Source organism: Peromyscus eremicus, chromosome 13, assembly GCF_949786415.1.
Source record: "Peromyscus eremicus chromosome 13, PerEre_H2_v1, whole genome shotgun sequence".
In the NCBI taxonomy this organism is placed as follows: Eukaryota; Metazoa; Chordata; class Mammalia; order Rodentia; family Cricetidae; genus Peromyscus; species Peromyscus eremicus.
In genome coordinates, this window is record NC_081429.1 from 8,270,348 (window position 1) to 8,291,846 (window position 21,499).

Genomic DNA, 21,499 nt, shown 5'->3' on the forward strand with positions numbered 1-21,499 from the left:
GCTACGCTCCTTTCCTTGCATTTTGGAATGGTAATGTATATCCTGTGACATTATATGTTGAAAGCGTGTGATCTGCTTTTTGATTTTGATTTTTTACAGGTTATTACAGTTAAGAGATTGCCATGTACCTCAGAACCTCAGAAGAGACTCTGGACTTGGAAAACAACTTTGAGACTGTTATAGACTATGGGGACTTTTGAAGCTGGACTGAATGCTTTTTTTTTTTTTTTTATTGTGATATGGCTATGAGCCTTTGGGGACCAGGGAGTGGAATGGGGTGTGAAAGAAAATAGCTCCTAAGGGAATGGCACTATTAGGAGGTGTGGCCTTGTTTGAGGAAGTGTGTCACTGTAGGGGAAGATTTTGAGGTTTCTTTTGCTCAAGTTTCCTTCAGCGTGACAGTCAGTTGACTTTCTGCTGCCTTCTGGTCAAGATGTAGCCGGCACCCATCTGCCTGCACAATGCCATGCCTCCCATCATGATGATAATGGACTGAACCTCTGAAACTATGTTACCTCCTCAGTTAAATGTTTTAAGAGTTGCCGTGGTTACGGTGTCTCTTTACAGCAATTAAAAACAAAAAAACAAAAAAAAAAAAACTAGCTAAGACTGAAGTTGAAGTGTTGGGGCCCAATGACTCCCTCGGCACAGAAGTCAGTCCCCAGGATTACAGGCACACATGCTGAGAGAGACCACAAGCAGAGCACAGAGATGGGAGGGCAATTAACGCAGTCTTTATTTACACCACAAGAGTGACAAGTGTGTGATGTGGTACAAACACTGGACCCGGGAGGTGGAAAGAGGTGACTGCCAGAGGACACCGCCGGTCAGTGAAACCCACCACACAAAATGAAACAAGAATGAGAAAACCAAACATGACCTCCAACCCCGCCAAGAGGAGAAAGCGCCGCCGAGGGGAGGTCCAGACAACCAAAGAGAAAACAGGCTGTTACAGAGTGAAGGTGGCGTGGCTGCGGAGCCCACCCAGCATCATGTCACAGCGCTTCAATGGCTTCGACCACACTTCTGTAGTGCGCTCTTGCTGAGTGAGGTCAGCCTCCTGTGCATACATGGAAACAGCATGTTTAACATTCTTACAGATTGGAAAATAGTGCCTCCTCAGTGGAGCGCACACCCCCAGAACAAGGCCTGTCTGCATTCTGTTCTTTACATAGCAGACTTTGATCAATGTGAGGCCAGAGAGGCCATCAAGGCCGGGTGCAGAGCGTGCCCGGGTCCTTGAGAGGGAGAAATGTTTTCCTCCAGTGTTAAGTATCGCTTAGACCCAGGGCTCACAAAGGCCTGGATTGCTCAGTGTGGAACCCCAGCCCCGTGTCTTCCAGAAGGAATGAACCCGTCAACACAGCTGTGCTCAGACGGGAACTCACCCGAACCCCAGGTTCTCAACCAGAGGCCGGTGACAGCAGGCAGGGTGCACCTGGCCCTGTGCAGGGAGAGAAAAGGAAACAAACAAAACAGAACAAAACCCTCTCAACCAGCTTGAGAGACAGGCAGTAGGGTCTGAATGTGGAGCTTGCACATGGATACAATCGACTCTCTGTCAAAGGTGCTAGGTAAACTCTTCTTAATGACACATGTGTAAGTAGTCCTTTTATTTTTCTTACAATAAAAAGTACAATTTCTTAAGAATAAGTTCAATAAGACTCAAACTCCCCCCTCCTCTCCTTCAAGATTTTGTTTTGTTTTACAGAAAAAAATTTCTGCATCTGCAAACATCATGAGAGGGGAAAGAAAGGCATCGTTTCTCCTTCCCCAGAGCTGCCGAGTTTGGCGTGCAAAATCTGTATACAATATAAAGACATGCCGGCGTACGTCCATGCAACCTCCAGATGTAGGAAACTTAAAAAAATATATTTATATATTTATATCTATATATTTATATATGTATCAATGCCCATAAAATACATGGGCCCAAAGTCTACAAAAAGAAGGATGGAATGAGCACGTGGCTGTGACCAGTGAAGAAGGAATGTTCTGACGGAAAGAAACACAACCATGTCCATCACCAGTGCTGTGGAGACCACTGCAAAATGGTCCTTCCTCTTGGGGACAGATTTGAAGGTAAAGAAAAACTGAAACACTTTGATAAAGCGGCCCTCGGAAGCCAGAGCCCTGGGATGTCCCTGTGGGTGTGGCCTTGGGAACAGCCGCCTGCTGGTGGGGCATGAGCTCTCAGGGTGCAGCTGGAAGACCCAAGGGTGAGTGAACACCAGCATCCTGAGGACATGGTGTCTTCGGGCTTCCCTTAAAGGGATGTAAAGTGCTTGCTCCCGGCTCCCTTGCCAGCACCCACCAAGGCCTTTGCAAAGGAAGGGAGAAGGTGGAAGGTTCAAGGTCCAGGCAGGGGAGTGCTGTGGTCCTGCCCTGGAGGTCAAGGCCGACCTTCTGCCCTCCCTCTGTCCTGGGTGATAACTGGGGGGGAAGGGCCACGTGTCTTCAAAGGGAAGAAAAGGCTATATGGTAGGTAATGCTTTCAGCTCACAGGGAAGCTGGAGTGAGCTGGCTCCCTGGCCAGGCCCCTGAATCAAAGGTGACTTAATGGGACCAAAGTGAGTCCCTCTCACAGTCTCCTGGCCACCGAATAGCCTGTTTGTTACCCATCACCTGAAAAAGGAAGATGATGTGTACCTCCCACGAGTCGTGGCTGGCACAGGAGGGCAGGTGGCAGGGTGTGCAGAAAATGGGCCAAGGCGGCCAGAAGAGCAGCTAGCTGGCCTCTGCCACCATGCCGTGCCACAAGCAGGGAGGGGCTGCAGGGGCTTCCTCAGGTTGGCTCCTTCTGCCAAGGGCCAGAGGAGCCGCAGGGAGGAAGGAGTCAGGCATGTCCCAAGACCTCTCTACCCTGCTCTCTACCCACCATCTTAGCTCTGCACTGACTCACAGCAGCCCAGCCATCAAAAGTCCAAGAATGTGTGCTCAGCCTGGCTGTCAAAAGCCTGACCCAGTTCCCATTACCCTGTAAATGCCACCTAACTCAGAAACTTAGCTGGGTGTCCCTTCTGAGTGTCTCAACTTCCTCTTACCAGTCTGAACTCCACATACTTTGGAATAAAATTGGCGGCTTTAAGTGCCAGAAAAGAAGTCAGCAGTAAAAAGAGTCAGTTGTTATAGAAAAAAAAAAGAGCAAAGACAAAGACTGACTGTCCCTCAGGACCCTGTGCTCCTACAGGCTCAAGTGACAAAGGCCTCGGTTTGGCAGCCACAGGCTCCAAACCCAGGGCTGTGGCTGCAGCCAGAGTCTAGGCTATGAGGCTGCAGTGGAAACCCCTGAACAGGTACGGGGCCAGGCTCTGGGCCAGGCACTGTGGACACGCTTCAAAGGTCTTTGGGAAACTAGAGCTGGAGTTCTATCCTGACGGAGTGGTTACAAGTCCACACTCATTAATGCCGACTGCCCTCATGGCTCACATGGCCTGCCCACCCTTGTAATACTACTAGTGTTGCAAGACAGAAGCCCCTGGCTGTGCGGCTCCTGGAGGGAGCCTGAAAAGACAAGGCAAGGGTACCTCGCAGACCTGCTAGCCATTCCCGAGAGGTTCCCTCTGAAAACCAAATATGACAGCAGCGGTCCTGCGCACAGCAGAGCTCTGCTTGCTGTACAAAAAGAAACAGAACCAAACCATAAAAACAACCTTCAGAGCTATAAAAAAAAAAATGTACAAGTAAGAATTTAGAAAGAAAAAGTTTTAGACATTACCACCTTCAGAAAACTGCTGAATGGTGAGGGAAAAAAATGTAAAATCCACAAAACAATGTTTTCTTCAGGATCTTTTGTGAAAAAATTCATACAAAAATCAACAGCAAGTTTCTATCCTTTGCTATAAAAACTCATCAGGTACATATGTGCATGGAGGCTTGGAGAGGGCAGAGGCTTGGTTAGAAAATAATTAAAATGAAAGTACAAACTGGTAGGGAAGTTGCCCAGGGGTGAACATGTTGGCGATCTGGAAGCTGGCCAATCTGGAGCTCAAAATTCCTTGGGCTTCAATCCAGACCCCAGCCCTCAGCACCTCAGAGCTAACACACATGTCTTTCACCTGCCAGGACCTCTGCGGTCTGGATTTATTATATATATTTATATATACTTTGTCTATAAATGCATTATAAATATTTTATCAAGATCTCATAAGAATCAAGTTTCTTAGCTTGGAATACAGTGGAATATATATTATACATATATATATTTATTTATACCTAAAATTTAAGCAATACTTCATGCTACCTGCTTTTAATGAAAAGCATTCCGATCGTAACACTGCAGTGTGCCTACGACATGCTTCACAACCGAATGGAGATGCTCCACTGCTACGTGACGGATGAGAAAAGAACACTTTGGATCCGTTGAAAACGTGTTGGACTTCAAAACTGCCGGCAGTTCGCTGCTTTCTGGAACTACCTCATCTTCCTTAAACAGCGACCAAACCAAGCAAGGCGGCTGCACTGCGACCCGGGACAGTGGCTGGTGCCTACTCTTGTAAAGCCAGGCCAGCATCACAGCTCAGCCAGCCGCAGGACACTGTCACACCAATTCTTGGTGTTTTTTTTTTTTTTTTTTTTCTTAAGGCATTGTTCCTCAGACTTCAGAAAACCCAGCCACAAAAAAATCCATCAGAGCAATAAAAAAAGGCACAAACTCACATCTTCCGATGGCTTCGAGAAGCTCCAGCTGACTCCCAGGCTCACATTTCTGTTCTGTCCAGTTTCTTTTTTTTCTTTAAAGTTTCTTCCAACTCTGTCCCTCACTAAGCTGTGAACCCCCACAGCACCCCACTAAGGTTCACAAGGCAGGCCAGAGCCATAGAAAACTCTCTGTTTAAAAAAAAAAGCTACAAGATGAGTTGAGTGGTTTACACGGAGAATGTGGGATTGTGGGTAAGAATCAAATGTTAAGCACCAGTTTTAATCAAGTTTTTTCTGTATTATTAGATCTTTGATTTTCATTTTCCTCATGTCAACTCGATTCAGCAACTCTGCCTAAGTTGCCACAGGCTTCTTCCTTCGTGGGCTTCCCTGGGGGACCCCACCAGCGTGTGCTTGGCTTTCCGCGTGTATGTGCCTGTGTGTTGCACGCTGTCCTGTGTTCCATGTGATCTGCCACACCTGGTGTTCGTGGGCGTCTCCAGACCTGTGGTCCAGGGCGGCGGAAAGGCCTCCCGTTGCTGCTGCACGCCTGGTGTCCCTTTGCACTCAGAGAGCACCAAGGCAGGGCGCAGGAGTGACACGGGAAAGTTTCTTGGCTGAGCTTCCAGACAGACAAACAAAGGAGAGAACAGCAGCTGGGCTACAGTGGTGGCTCCTCCTCCATAGGCTCCTCCTCCGACCTGTGGAGCAGAGAAGGGGGTCAGGCAGGGTGCAATCAGGCTCCCTTTCCCACAGAGTTGTCAGATCTCCGTCCCACCAAGGCTCAAGCTCTTCTCTGGTGGACAGTTTTAGTCTGTGGAGTCAGTGGGCATGTCCACCATCTGTCCTGTCCACGAAGGGCTAGCCTGGCACAAGGCCGGGTGCACACAGTAAGATCCCGCCAGGTCCGCATGCACAGGTGTACCCAGCAGGCCTTACTTAGGGAGGGTATGGGCAGGGCTTACCTCTTCTCAGCAGGTTTTACGCCCACAGACAGCGAGGCCATGGCGGTGACTGTCTCAGCCTCTTCGTTCTCACACTTCTGCGCCTCAATCAGAGAGTGGCCCACAGTGGAGGCCAAGCGCTGCAGGCAGCGCCAGTACTTGCCTGAGGGGAGGGAGAGCACTCAGTGACTTCCTGCCTCTGCAGGTGGCTGGCTTGGCTCCCAGGTCCCTGGGGCCCTAGGGAGACTTTCACTTGTGCCTGAGAAGTGCCTCTCTGAAGAGCACTGCCTGGCGATAGCTCACAAACACTCATCTGCAGCACAGGTCACTGGACACGGGGTTGGGACTGTGGGGCCTGGTTCTCCACATTCACGGGACTCTGCCTTGCTGTGGGCAACCAGAAATTCTGGGAGCAGGCGCATGCAGACCTGATGATAGCACCCAGACTCTCGGAGTTTCCTACTTGGAGTCTTGGAGATGCTGGGGATATACCAACCCAGATCCAGCACAGGGAGCCCTGCTTGAGCAGCTTTTTAGGGTCAGGGGCATCAGTAGAAACAACTTTGAGGCCAGAACTAAATGGCCCCATGAGGACCTAGTAGAAGCCTTCAGGTGTGCATCATCTATGTAAGCTTTTGTACCAGGATGGCAGGCAGATCAGAGCCCAGGCAAGGAGTGGCAGGTGTACCTGGGGCAGGGTGCTGCGTGGGTGCCTGGCTGTATGCCTGCTGCCTAGCCCTGGGACTTTCTGCTTGAATAGGAGATGGGTTCTACCCTATGTGGGGCACCTCTGGTCCAGGTCACAGACTTACAGTCCAAGGCACCCTGGTTCTGGGCATCTGAACTAAGTAACTTGAGACCATTGGTGTCCAGATTCTTTCGAACCCCAGTACAGCAGGAACTAGTTCTGGGAGTCTCTACTAACTCATCAAATGCCAGGGAAAGAGAGGCCTTGCGTTCCTGCCCTGGGTCCCCAGGATCACCTGGCCAGCCACTTACTGTGGATGTCCATCACTTTCTCCATGGAGTGGACAGCATTGGCATTGGGTCTCTGCTGCAGAACCTTTTCTGGCAGAGGCTCAAGCTGTAAGAGAGAAACAGATATATTATGATGGCGATGGACAGCATATAATCTGTGTATGTGTTAATCTATGTATGATCTGTGTATTTGTTAATGGGTGTCCAGAGACAGCACTTCGCTCCCCAAGATACAGTAATTTGTAGGGAAGATACAGTAACTCTAAAAGGCCAACATGACTCCATATTTTTTTTCCTCCTTAGGGTTCAAGGGATTGTATTCATGGCTTCCCAGGAGGACAGACCCAGGAGGAGGCTGCATAGAGAACGTCAGCTTGGTGTCATCGTTGTGTACCACTCAGAGCAGAAAAAGAATGGTTGGTTAGTTGCTGAAGCTACACTTGTATGACCTGGCCTTGTAATGCCCAAGATCTCCAATCCTGCTTTTCTCACACACGTGGAAGATGGCGGCACATGGAGGGAAGTGAGTAGGTCTCTCACAGATGAAATATCTAACAACAGGGTAGTAAGGAGGTAGCAGGGCCCCAGGGCAGAATCACATCTGCAACAACAGCTATGCAGAAAGGCTGTTCTCCCTACAGATCAGGGAGAACACACAAAAGAGAGAGCTAGAGCCAGGCCGAAAGGGGAAGCTGATCTTACCTCAGCTCTGGGTGGAAGCCAAAAAATAAAGTCACCCTGAATTTGCCCTGGCCTCAACCTGACTGGAGCGCTGCCATGTATAGTTGCTGGGCTTCCGGATCCAGGGCACCTGGCCAGTCACTGCAGCCCTCTGTGAGACATCCATCCCCAACCTGGCTGCATGTGAGCACTGCCAATTACACTGCAGGAAGCGTGACCTTCTAACTGAAGACATCATTCAACAGAGCCATCAGGAGCCTGGGCGAGGGGAGCCAACATGGCACCCTCAAGCTATTCACCAACAAGAGACAATGGCTGAGGCCAGGCTGGCGGGAAAAGACTGGAGAAGCTACGGGGACACCAGAGAACACAGAGGGTACACCTGGAACAGTGCCCCACCGCCACAGCTGGGACAGGCTGAGCACTGGAGGAACACAGCATAGAGTCAGTACCCAACCTATAGCCTGAGCATAAACATAGAAGGAAGGAAGGAAGTGTGTGTGTGGGAAGACAGACATTCCCGATAGAACTGCTAATGATCCCAGGATGTCAACTTCCTGCTTCTCCACCTCCACCTCCCACAGGGGAACAGGAGTGACTGCAAGTGGAGGCTGGTGACTGAGGTGAACACACCACTGTGCAGCCCCGAGGACATCTCCCTCCCACGCCCATCACCACGAGCAAACCTCACACTTACTTTCGCACTGCTGTGAGAGGAGGGAGGGTTTGTTTGGCTCAGGGCTCGAGGCTCAGTAAATCCTGCTGGTAAGTGTAAAGGCAGGGGCAGCCACACCGGCCCTCACTCGGGCAGTCAGGCAGAAGCACAGGTGAAAACAGGACGAACTGTGACCCTCAAGCCATGCCCTGAGGGCCCTACAGCCAAAAAGTCACACAGCTTCCCCAACAGTGTCAAACATACAAGTTTGTAAGGGACATTTCATACTCACACTGGCCAACAAAAACTGGGAGACATTCCAGAAAAATCTTGACCAGAACGTCCTGAGGTCATCAGAGCCAGGAAATGCAATGGGAAGTGGCACAGGCAGGAGACCGAGGGGTGCAGAAGGACCAAGCACAACATTAGATCCTGGGCGGGACGGAGGAAGGGCCCTGGATAGCACTGGTGACATCCAGACACACCTGGAGTTCTGTGGACAGCCAGAGGAGAGCTGGCTTCCGGGCTATGACAAGGTCTCATGCAGTGGGGAGGCTGGCAAAAGGGGAGGTTTCTGATCGGTGTGTGGGAACTCAGGCACTGTCACTGACACCCCCTCCCCTCTCCAAATAAAAAGTCCATCTGGATTATCGAAGACTACAGTTACACCTGTTGGATGTGTTTTCAATGGTGAAAGAAAGAGGTCACTGAACCTGACCTGGTAGACTGGGGGAGCCAGTGCTAGCCCTGTGTGTAACAGCAACAACCAGAACACAAGAAGGTAAGCTGGGAAGTCCAAACGCTGATGCTATAGCTGAAGGGATGAGGCAGAGCAGAAGCCTGACGGTGCTCGGGAGAGGGGCCCCAGCAAAGTCCCCAGCTCCTAGGAATGAGCATCGGAGGAAGCAATGACTGATGTCTTCTGCTGCGGCTGAGATATGTAGGTTTAAACTAAGTCTCTATCGCTCTATTGACCAATAGACTCAGAAGTCAGATGTGAGGGTGAAAACCTGCTAGATCAGAGAAGCACCAGCTGACCTTGCTTTTTGGCTGGAGGCGGAGCAAGAGATGCGTCTCTTCACTCGTCTCAAACTCAAAAGAAGCGTCAAACTCTAGTCTGGCCCTTTCCTTCCCTTTCATCTTCTCTATCCAGATTCCTGGCTTCTCTAGGCTAATTCCAGTCAGCTAGTCACTGGTTCCATCCCAATTCACGGTTAACTTTTTATTAACAGTCTCGGAGTGTCACAGTGTGATCAAATATCCCACAACAAATGACCATGGACTCTCCAGAGCTGGGAAATCCCAGGCTCAGGCAGGGAAGAGCCCCGCAGGGACAGCCAGAACCAGAAATCTAAAGGTACGCTGGAAAACAAACCTCAGAACACCCAAGGCCAACTCAGGATTGTCGAAGCAGCTAGGGAGAGCAGGTCACTCCACAGTCGGGCAGTGGGGTATACACAGCTTTCCGACAGCAAGGGAAGCCAAGGGGGCAGCTTGAGAGCTCCACGTGCCAAGAGGAGACACTGGCTACCCTGAATCGTATGCCCAGCGAAGCTGTCATTAACAACAGGGTGGAACAAAAGTATCTCCCCCAAAACAAAGTGGGATGTTGTCCACGCCTGCCCTTTCCTAGAGAAAACCCACAGGATACTCCTGAGACACAGTATAATGTCCTGCAGGAAGACAGGAAATGAGGGATAATGGGGGAAGAAATCGCCTGAGTGCAGTGTGGCCCAGACCCAATGTGGGTGACACATGACAACAACAAAAATGTCCAGTCAGTGAAATTAAATAAGTCAGAGGGAGGCATGCAGCCTGGGAGGGGCTGGGACTGGGCTGCCAGTTTGGCAGGAACACATGCAAGAGCTAGTAAAATTAGAATTTCCAATGAACAACAATTTCTTAAATATACAGAGGTCATATGTTCACCCTGGAGATCCCGGTGAGGCCACTGCGGTCCAGGCCCTGGCTCATCAGGAATAGTGGCACCTCCTGACCCTGCTGAGGATGCTGGCCCATGGTGAAGATGCCTGCTGCACATCTTTCAAGTGGGCACTGGGAACACAGGGAGTTTAGGGACACCTCGATCAGATCACATGAAGAGATGGCAAGGAAGGAGAGCTGGGAGCTCCAAGACAAGCCAGCCAGAGTGAGTCTCGAGAAGGGAGTGGAAGAGCTGAAGTGACCCGGGTCCCACTTACAGCAGACGGCTGGTGTGGACAGAACCCAGCTTTGGGCTGTTTAGCAAAGATGCATATGGAATCTAGGAGGACAGCCGGAAGCCAATGACAAAAACAAAGATCGCTGGGCACAGCTGACCAAAGGAAGGCTGGGTTGCAACTTAATTGTTTAGCACAGAGATTTGAGGGTGTTTCAGTTCACCCAAAAGAACAGGATGGCTTGATTCTCTGCCTTTTATAAAACAGTCTTAAGATGAGTAGTATTGAGAAGAGACACAAAGAAACGTCCACCATGGTGGGAGACAGCAACAGGCATTTTTGAGGCACAGAAGACAAATAGCCCAGGAAGCAGGGGTGACTAAGAGATCGGCAAGCTTGTTTGGTGGACACATGTGATTCCAGAAACATGTGGAATGCCTGTGCTGACTGACCAGAGTAGTAGACCATCCAGCCACCCCCACCAAACGTATCTTCTTTCTGTATGACAATAGTCTGTTAGGAATTGGCAACAGAAACCGTGAGTGCTCATGTTCTCATGCCTAGAACTCATGGGACAGAGACTAAGTCACAAAAACCAGTCATTGGGGGTTGGTGAGATGTCTCCGTGGGTAAAGGGGCTTGCTGTAAGTCAACCTGAGTTCAATCCCTGGAACCCCCTTGATGAAAGAGGACTGATTTCTCAAAGCTGTCCTCTGACCTCCATATGTGCCATAGGATAGGCAGGCAGGCAGGCAGGCAGGCAGACACAGACAGACAGACAGACAGACAGACACACACACACACACACACAGACTGGGGAGATGATTCAGTGGACAGTGTGTGTTGTGTAAGCATGAAGACCTGAGTTTAAGTTTATGCCCCTACCAGCAGATGGGATGGCAATGTTCCCAACAGGGACTGATGTCTGGTTGCATGGAGCCTGTGGTGGTTTGAAAGAAAAGGCCCCCAAAGGGAGTATCACTACTAATTAGGAAGTGTGACTTTGCTGGCCTTGTTGGAGGAAGTGTGCCACTGTGAAGGCACATATGCTCAAACCACGCCCAGTGTCTCAGACCACTTCCTGTTGCCTGCAACTCAAGATGCAGGACTATTGGCTCCTTCTCCAGCACTGTGTCTGCCTGCACACCTCCATGTTGCACCATGATGAGAATGGACTAAATCTCTGAAATGTAAGCCACCCCAATTAAACATTTTTCCTTTATAAGAGTTGCTGGGATTATGGTGTCTCTTCACAGCAACAGAAACCCTAACTAAGACAGTGCCCAGGGCCCTTTGTGGATGGGAAGCAAGGACAGAACAGAGACCCTCAGATACGGGGCTATGGTTGCAGCACAGACACAGTGTTAGTGTCATCACTTAAGACAATACCCAAAACACACATTCTCATCACGTTGGAGCACGGTGTGTGCCAACAGTGCATGCTCACAAGGTTCCCCAGAAGGCTGTAGAGGTTCTTCTAGAACCCTGGTTCCTCAGCTCTCTTAGGCCTCCCTTGTACCAGACTTTCCCCAGATTAAGTTCAGTATGTATATCCAGGGTACCCTAGGCCACATGCTCTGTTGTGTGCAGCACGGTCACCATGCTAACAGCCTCTGTGATCCCCAAAGTCCCCAGCCATAATTCTCCACCTTCAGTCATTGCTTCTTCACCAGTGTCTCGGACTTGCCTCCCACACGCAATGCTCAGTGCAGTGGCTGAGCAGACCACCCCGGCACTCCAGGGCTCCCTCCCAGCAGGAGTCCATGGAGAATGGACATGGGGCCAACTGCCATCTGAGCTGGCCATATGTCTGCTCTCTGCCTGTGCCAGCTGCTCTGAAATCTTTCTCAACTGTTTTTTCTTTCCCTTTTCTGGAAACTATTTCCCCATGAAAGCTGACATGAAAACTGGAACGGAGGAATATGGTGGCCTTTCAGCAGTCCCCAAGAAAAAGGGCACAGCACAGAGAGGGCTCATGCTCAGTGATGAAGCTTCTCTGTGCTCCCTTCAGAAGAGAGGAAGGATCGAATTGCATTTGGACACTTGGGATCTTATGATGAGCCTGCACTCCAGGCATGGTGTCAATCTGTGAAGACAACTGTGTTTTAGGATTTTTTCTAATGCTACAGGTAGAGAGAACACTTCATGAATGACGGCTCTGTTCTGGGGATGGAAAGGTTGGAGCACAGGGAGAGTAGTTCCACACATCTCAAGATGCCAACCCTGTCCTGACAGTGGTGATACTCCTTTGTTTACCACAAGTGCTTATCAACTGTGGGTTTCATATGGCATCTAAGGTTTAAGGTACAGTCACCTGTCATCCACACTCACCCCTCCACTTCACCAGTGGCCCCCTTCCTCTTCCCTAACCATTTCCCTGTCCTATCCCATTCTTATTGTTTCCAGATTTCACACGTACAAAAATGTGTGATGCCTGTTCATTCCACTCCACAGTTGTGTCTGTCTGTTTGCGCCAGTACCATACTGGTCTCACACCAAAACTGGGTAAGGCACAACAAAAAAGTAAACATTGCAGGCACATCTCCTTGATGAACAAAAAATACGAATGCAAAATACCGGGGGAAAAGTACAAATTTAGTTCAACAGCATATTAAAAAGATCATACATCACAACCAAGTCAGATTCATTTCAGGCAACCAAGGATGTTTCAGTGTAGATAAACTGGTAAGTGTAATATAGCAGAGAAATCACACAGTCATTTCAATAGATGCAGAAAAAGTCTTCAGCAAAATTCAACATCACATCCTAATAGAAGTGTAGAAAAAGCTGGAACAGTAGGGTAACGATGTCAACACAATAAAGCCTATGCATAACAGCCCCACAGGGGGCACCACCACTCATTCAGATCAGTGTTCAGAATCTTAGCCAGAGCAACAAGATAAGAGAAAGACATGCAGAAGACACAAACAGCAACGGAGTAAGTCAAGTTATCCCTATGCCTAGAATACTATTCTATGCTTTAAAAATTCTAAAGACTCTATCAAAAAAAATTCTTAGATCTGATAAACACTATCGGCAAAACAGGATACAAAAATTAACACAAAAATCAATACTTTCAAATATACATTAACAAATTTTCTGAGAAAAAACATTTTACTCATTAGCCTGTTGAAAAATAAACTTAAGATGTGAGATACTTCTATAATGAAAAGTATACAACATTTAAAAAAAAACAAACAAAAACAAATAAACCCTAGAAGATGGACCTCCCACATTCATGGATTGGGAAACAGTACTGTGAAAATGACCATATTGAAAGCCATCTTAGACTTAATGCAGTCCCTATCTAAATTCCAATGACATTCCTTATGCCATCCAGAAATTGAGCTGGAAACACAAAGGCACCGAGTAGTCAAAGCAACCCTGAACAGAAAGTAATACTGGAGGTACCGTGGTACTCGCCCCCATACACTACTCCAGAGCCACAGGAGCAAAACAGTGTGGTTATTCCTGTATTTAAAGCTATTTATTGAGCAATCTGGAAAGTGCCAATTACTGTTCTGGAAACCTGGAATCTATCAGTGAAAAATACCTCGCCCCCAACATTATATAATGCAGACAGACAATATGTGGAAATCACAGTCAGTGCAGCACAGACCGTTGGGGGAGGCACAAAGCTCTATGAGAAACAGAGCTGGGGAGAGGGATGCAGAGTGTGTTGCAGTTTCTAACACACACTTAGGGTGGGCCTGTCTGACAACCAAGGGGGCTGAATGACTATTTCCAGGAGGTTTCAAAGGCCCAATGAAAGCTACATGGGGCTGGTTCTGCAGGGCACCCCTTCACTGGCAATGCCACTACACACTTCTCTGTCTATCCGCTGCAGAGTACAGCCTTGCCAATAGCTGACTTGAAATGAGGCTAACAAGTAGTCCTGATGATGCTTGTTTCTAGGGTGGGCCTACCTGGCATCTCATTTTTATGGTGTAGGCAAGGCCTGGCCAGCTGTGTTTTCTTTTTTTTTTTTTTTTTGAGACAAGGTTTCTCTATGTAGCTTTGCGCCTTTCCTGTAACTCACTTGGTAGCCCAGGCTGGCCTCGAACTCACAGAGATCCTCCTGGCTCTGCCTCCCAAGTGCTGGGATTAAAGGCGTGCGCCACCACCGCCCGGCCAGCTGTGTTTTCTAAGCTGGGATTCAGGAAGGAATTCTTGTGGGCACTTAAGGCCAATCAGAGGAGCTCACATGTCATCTACTTCTCATGGGCTGGCAGTAGATGAGTCTTCTTTTTATCTTTGAAGTCCTCCATCAAGCAGATGCTACCCTCTGTTTTCTCCCATCAGAGCAAAGTTCCTGGGAAGAACCACTTACACCCTCTTCCAGATCCGGGAATCCATACATTGCTCCTGTGAGGTCATGCCTCAGCCTGATGCTCAGTGCACTGGGTCAGCTGTCCACTGTAAGCATTGCTCCTTCTCAGGAGGGCAGGCAAAGACATTCTTCCCAGGAATCCTGACTCAGGCTCCCTGTCACACCCCACTGCCAAACACTAGCAACAGGTTTGCAGCAGCTCCTCTTCTGGGCTTTAGCTGCACACTTAAGAGTTTCCAGTTGAATTTTATCAGAAAACTCTGCTACAACTGTGTCCAAAGGGGCTGGGTTTCCTTCTGCCCTTTCTACTTGCATCTCCTTGATTTCGGGGTACCAGACCTAGCTTGGCCCCAGGCTGTCAATCCCTATAACAGCACATGCCCAGGCCCATGGGCTCTTAGTGAGTCTATGGCCACAGAACTAGCTGGTTTAGGCCTGAGAATTTCCTCATATCCTACCCGCTTCAAGTCAGACCCTGCTTTTTTTCTCTTACCCCCAAGGAAGACAGGGATCCTCAGCTCTCGGTGTCTGACTCCACACCCAGAAACACAAAGTGCCTCCTGAGACTCTCCCTCTGACCACTGACTCCTCTGCCATCAGTCTCATCTTCCACAGCAAGGGAATCATTTGCATGTGGCTTCAGCTCCCTCCTCTGGCAGAGGATGTCTTCCCTGGGTCTCTGCCTGATCCTCTTCCAGGCCCAGAAGATTGGTCTAGCTCTCTAAGGGCACTCACACGCCATGTACTCAGCCCCAGGGCCTGCAGACGCTGTTCCCCAGACCTGCTCCTGTGAATTGTCATCCTCTTCTCTGAGGATCTGAGGTCTATCTTCTCCACGTGACAGTAACAACACAGGCCCTACCTGCCTGGCAAAAAAGATCTCTAGCTCAGTGTCAGGAACTGTTGGTGATAAAGCAGGGCCTCAAGTGTGGATCTGTGATCAAATGGTTACCTGTGTTTGCAGATCTCTCCCACAAAGCTGCAAAACCTTCAGAATGGGATGGGTAAGTTTCGGGAAAAAAAAGGTCACAACAGGACTAAAAATTATGATTCCTTTTGCAAAAAGGTTAAAGGACAACTTGGTCTATAATGGAGGACAACACAGGCCCTGTGCAGTAGTCTCGACTCGAGTCTAGACACCAAGCTCAAATTCAGCTTTCCCAAGTGAGCCGCGGCACCCTAACACAGCTCAGAGGGAACCTCCCAAGCCTGTTTGGTAAAAGGGTTTGAGTGCAGATCTGCAATGCAGACTGATAAGAGTCTTAGTAGGCCAGTGACCAAAGCCTGTGCAGGAGAAGTGCTGAGAAGGGGAGCCTGCTTCTCCTCCTCCAAGGATGCGACTCACCCGAATGCAGAGGCCAGACGTCACTCAGGCCACTTTTGTCTTCTATGGGACAGCACTGGCCTAACTAGGAGACTGATGGTCACCATTCATGGGACAAACCCTGGCAGGATCTTGCTGCCCAGTGTTAGCCCCACAGGCGCTATCTCTGCAGGCATGTCTTTGGTGGAAACGCCCTGGGGGGTATGTGGGACTTTCTTGGGCTAGACTGGAGAGAACACTAACCAGGCTGGAAGGCAGCCAGCCAGCAAGAAGCATGTCCCCAGTGTCCTGCATTCCAGACAGACTGGTCATAGTCAAGTGGGGAGCCCTTATGAAGGTGCAGCACCTTCATGGTGAATGTCATGCTAGCCAGTGGGGACAGCAACTGGGCAGAGGAAGGAGGGAACCAGACCCAAGTCACAGATAGCTGTGTGTGGGTAGAAGCTATTTTTTTAAGTGAAGTGTGCACGTGAGTGTGTGAAAGCTCACATGGTACCTATGTGTAATGTGGCAACAGTCTGACAGGAAGTGCTAGGCCCTCAGCTGGAGCCACCTTAGTTTGCTACACACACCACACACACACGCACAGCTGCTCTCCACTTCTGCTGAGCCTTCCCATATTTGTATCTTACAGCACAGGAATCTGAGCACGACAAGAGGCCAAACTCATGCATGAACACCCTTTTAAACATCTCATTTTATGTCCTCCTCCTGGATCTTCTAGCCCAGGGCTGGAAATGATATGGGGCAGTGAACCCTGATGTGTCACAGGAGTATGAACACATGCTAGCTTTCAGAACATTTCTCACAGAAATGGTTGTCTCTGCCACCATCCGTACCCAACCCTCTGTGGAAAGCCCTAGGAGTCCTCATGCCTGCCTGTGCACAGTGGATTGCATGTATGTATGTATGTATGGCCAGGAATTCAGAGGGCTCCCTGCAGCTTGTTTAATATGCAGCATGCACACTGTCAGGACTTTCAATGTGGCTGTGAGCAGAACTACTCTGAACTGGCTACTAGCAGCCATGCTGATCCTTGGAGACACCCAAACCACAGTGCAGATGCCTTGACATCTGTACACTTGGCTATTCAGTGTCTCCTCCGGAAGTGGAGCTCCCTGCAGACCACCATTATCCACAGCTGGTTGTACCTGCCAAATCGGCCAACAGTGTCTATCAACCCTCATCAAAGGGTGCAGGGCAGAGTGGGGCTCTGTTCAACTTTTGTTTATCAGGGAGATTTTTAAAGAGCCCTTGATAAAACTAGTGCTTCCTATTTTCTGATGGTTTAGCAAAGATTCTTTTCTGGGGAATGGAGAGGTCAGAAGAGCAAATGTATGAGGAACAACAGGCCTAGGGTGAAAGCCAAGCCAAGTTCTCTATTGTTACTTAAGTATCTAGCACTGAGAGTCAATACTTCAGCAAGGACGCGCACTCTCTCTCTCTCTCTCTCACACACACACACACACACACACACAATCACATTTTAACTATGACAAAGGGCAAGAAATGGTCTCGGCATTCCAAAGGCACAGGATTTCATCGAAGGGAGCCTACATGTCAGAGAGAAGGATGTCTGAGATTCAAATGGAATTGTCTGTGACAAGGACGATTATGAAGATGGCAGAGAATCAGCTGGACTCCACCCCACTTGTCCAGAGCCCTCATTAGCTCCTCTGCACCTCCACAGGGACACCGCAGAGCCAGGCCCCCCTGGGTGACCTGCTCTTGGTACTGCGGATCTAGATTCTACTTTTGAGTGCAGCTTGCCTGCCATCTGCATGACTGCCCCAGTGACACACTTGTGGGTCTCACCCTGAGCCCTAGCCAATCTCCTAGGTCTACCACTGGCATGCAGCCTGATGGGGTGGCATGATGGCCAGCTCTTATTGCTAGGTCCCTCATGTGGTAGACATACAGAACTCAGGTATTCTACTCTTGACCAGAGACACCAGCCTGCCAACCCTGCAATATTGTGGCCTGTGTCTCACTCTCCGGTCTGTGATGCTTGCATGGGAGGCTCATGTATATCAAAATGAAGAGTACCAAGTGGAAATGGCCCTAGGGCAGAGCTATTTTTCCTGGCATTGGAGACGTTTACATAATTCACTGTTCTGTAGTGCTTGGCTGGGGATGATTACATTTAGTAAGCATCAGCAAATATCTGCTTCGAGTCACAACTATCTTCCCCTAAGACATGCAGAGGTGTGTGTAGTGTGTGTGTCCTAGAGCCTTATTCAAAAGAAGCATTTGAGTGACAGCTTCCTTACTTTCCACTGGCCATCAGCAAAACACGGCTAGTTCAGTAGTGTCTAGCTTCCTTATCATCTGATTCTGAACCTGGCCCGAGGCTCTGTGCTCAACCCTCTAAGCCACCTTGGCATCCTGTTCCACTCCTTCAGGAGCTCCTCAACTGTCCTGCTGGTCCAAGTACCCCAGCTCTTGGTACCTGCCTGATGTGGTCAGAACTGAACTTCCAGCTGGTCTCTCTGGAGCATCACATCAAGCTTCTTTCAACACGTGGTCAGGGGTCACAGCTCTGGCTGTCTCTTCCTGCCTTCTTCAGTGTGAAACCATCAGCTGCAGGCTGAGTCCACCCCTGAAGCTCTGGGATTCAGACAGATCCTTCATGCATGTGCCTCCTCCCTGTTTCCTTCTCTGCTACATGCTGCCTTTTTGAGCCCAGCCTCTCCATGCTGTTCATCCAGCTATCTCCTAGTTCCCCTGTCTTTGGCATGCTCTGCCCTTCACACTATCTAGCCTCCCTCTGTGGTGGTATTGTGTTCCCCAAAATACTGTGTACCCTAATAAACTTATCTGGGGTCAGAGAAAAGAAAAGCCACTAGATACTTAGGATAGGCAGTGGTAGCACATGCCTTTAATCCTAGCATTCCAGAGGCAGAAATCCATGTGTTCAAGGATATAGCCAAGCATGGTGACTCACGCCTTTAATCCCAGAAAGCAAGCCTTTAATCCTAGGGAGTGATGGTAGAAAGCAGAAAGGTATATAAGGCGTGAGGACCAGACACTAGAAGCATTTGGCTGGTTAAGCTTTCAGGCTTCTAGCAGCAGTTCAGCTGAGATTCATTTGGATATGAGGACACAGAGGCTTCCAGTCTGAGGAAACAAGATCAGCTGAGAAGTTGGCCAGGTGAAGTTAGCTGTGGCTTATTCTGCTTCTCTGATCTTCCAGTGTTCACCACAATAACTGGCCTCAGGTTTGATTTTATTAATAAGAACTTTTAAGATTCCTGCTACATCCCTCCTCTCCTGGGATATCCACCTAATTCCATGACAAGATACACAAGAAGTCTCCACTGAGCTACAGACACCTAACCAGTGCCTACGTTACTGACCTCTGGTTCCCAGCATCTCACACTGGGGTCAGGATCTGCACTAGGCTGTGGGGAACTGAGGCTTGGTTGCCATTCCTAAGTTTCCTGTAGCACTGATCACAGTTATTGGTTTATAGTGGCAAGTGGGTCATCAGCTCTGTCTGAGATCTGTGGCCCCTACTGCACCTGTTCTTCATGGCTTCTGAAAGCTGTTGGCCCCATGAATACATCAGGAGTTCTCACTGTCCCCTCCCCTGTAGGCTGGGGTCTAGATGGCTCTTAATAAGACCCTCTCTGAGTTGATCTGGTTTGCCAACTGTAGCTGGAGAGTTTCTTTCCAGCTCCTGCCAAGCCCCGCCAGTCCTGGAGCCCACTTATAAAATAAACACACTGACTTTTATATTATTTAAACTGCTCGGCCATTAGCTCAGGCCTACCATTGTCTAGCTCTTACTCTTATACTAAGCCCAATTTTGTTAATCTATATGTCGCCATGTGTTCCGTGGCTTTACCTGTTGCCTCTACATGATGCTCCCTGGATGCAGCTGGTGTCTCCCCTCCTGCCTTCCTGTCCTTTCCTTTTTCCTCTCTCTAGTCCCGCCTATACTTCCTGCCTGGCTATTGGCCAATCAGTGTTTTATTTATCAAACAATCTTCCACAGCAGCCAACACTGGCCAGTACCCTGAGCTTCCCCATGAACCCCTGGCTCCTCACTACCCTTACACTAGAGGTCACACAGTAGGAAAGGACCCTGTGCCCCCTCTCTTGTCTTTCCCATAAGGGACAATGTCTAAAGGCAAATGTTGTAGGGACCTGTGTATATATGAAACATATCCTGGAAAACAGTGCTAATTAGTCTGGCGGTCCTTTCACATTTAGGATTGATTATCGGGACGCCAGTGGGAGTAAGTTTGCTGGGCAGGCAGGGTTGGGGAACACAGAACAAGGCCTCTGCTATTCCACTCCCCAGCAATGCTGTGTGGACACTTGCGGCTGACTGCAGTCTCAGACTCGCCCCCTCAGGTACCTGCTGTCTGTTGCGCTTAGATGTTTTTCCCTCATGCCAGCTGCAATGAGGACAGGGAGGCTTGGCAGCCACGAGAGCAGGGAGGGGCTCAGTGCTTGGTCAGTGTACACTGGGCCTGATGGAAAGCCTTGGCTAAGGTGTGCACCCACTTCCTCTGATGAAGGAATATCCCATTAGTGGCATGGGGGCAGAGGTTGGAGCCAGGTGTGACTAGGAGGGTTCTCTTATAATGGGGTTCACACCAAAATAGGAACATGCATTTTGGTTCCACAGCTTACAAGCTATACACAGTGAGGACAGCAGTTTTTACTCTCACCTCCTATCCTGTGCTTTCTAGAAGAAAACATGCAGAGAAGATCACAGACAATGTACTTAACTATGAGACTCTGGTATTCTGTGGACTTCTGACAACTCCTCACACATTCAGAGCCTCAACTGCCTTCAGGAGCAATCCTGAGCAACCCCACCCTGAGCTGGCATTGCCAATGTTGGCAAACCAGGTCAGACAGGGTCTTGTTAAGAGCCATCTAGACCCTGGACTACAGATCAGGGATAGCCTGAGAACTGATGTGTTCACTGGGCAGCAGCTTCCAGAAGCCATGAGGAACAGGTGCAGCAGAAGCCACAGACCTCAGAGCTGCTGACTCATTTGCCACTATCCCCCAGGGGCCAAGGTACTTGTATGTGACACTTGAGGTAGTCTGAGCTACCTGAGGGTGCAGCCGCAGCCCGTGGGCTGCAGGCCCCAGCACTGCGCTCCCGACTCCCGGCTGGCTCCTTCCTAGCACCTGCACACTACCCACAGGGGAGCAATGTGAGAAAGCTCAAGGAAGCAATAACTGCACAAGTGGGGAGACAGACACACACCCCAACCAGAAGGGCCTAGAACAGTGGTTCTCAACCTCTTTGGAAGTTGAATGACCATTTCACAGGCTCACCTAAGCCCAATGGAAAACACAGATGTTTCCATTTCTATTTACATTACAGAGATTTACATTACGACAGTTATCAAGTAGCAATGAAAAGAATTTTGTGGTTCGGGGTCACCACAGCATGAGGAACTGTATTAGAGGGTCATGGTATCAGAAGGTTGAGAATCACTGCCCTAGACAGATACAAGGTTTGGGAATTCCTCTGGAAGGTATGTGTCAACTACCACATGCATTAGGGGCTTCCAGGGTTATGGGAAAATTTCACCCTCGTCGTAGCCTACACACAAGGAGCTAGGAATGTCAACAAGGGACCCTCATCAGGCATAGTGGAAGGGAATTCACATAGTGTTCATTCTACTGTAGCCCTCAAAAGCTTTATTTGACCAGACCCTTGAAGACTGCTATGCAGGCCAATATCCCTGGCTTGGTCTTGTAGCACCATTGGGGCTGTGCAGAGTCCTGACCATAAGCATCACTCCTGAATGGAGAAGG

The 21,499-nt window shown here is 49.3% G+C and overlaps 1 protein-coding gene across 4 annotated transcripts in view; it reads right to left on the bottom strand.

The window, feature by feature from the left end:
- Positions 1–712: 712 nt before the first annotated feature.
- Hdac4 (histone deacetylase 4) overlaps positions 713–21,499 on the bottom strand; it is a 219,488-nt gene continuing 198,701 nt past the window's right edge. For all 4 annotated transcript variants that reach the window (XM_059278737.1, XM_059278735.1, XM_059278736.1 and 1 more), the window contains exons 24-26: positions 6,585–6,669; positions 5,607–5,748; positions 713–5,342 (exon numbers count right to left, since the gene is read on the bottom strand). In XM_059278737.1, the coding sequence (XP_059134720.1) occupies positions 5,303–5,342; positions 5,607–5,748; positions 6,585–6,669 (267 nt within the window). In that variant the 3' untranslated portion in view covers positions 713–5,302. The remainder of the gene's footprint in view (positions 5,343–5,606; positions 5,749–6,584; positions 6,670–21,499) is intronic.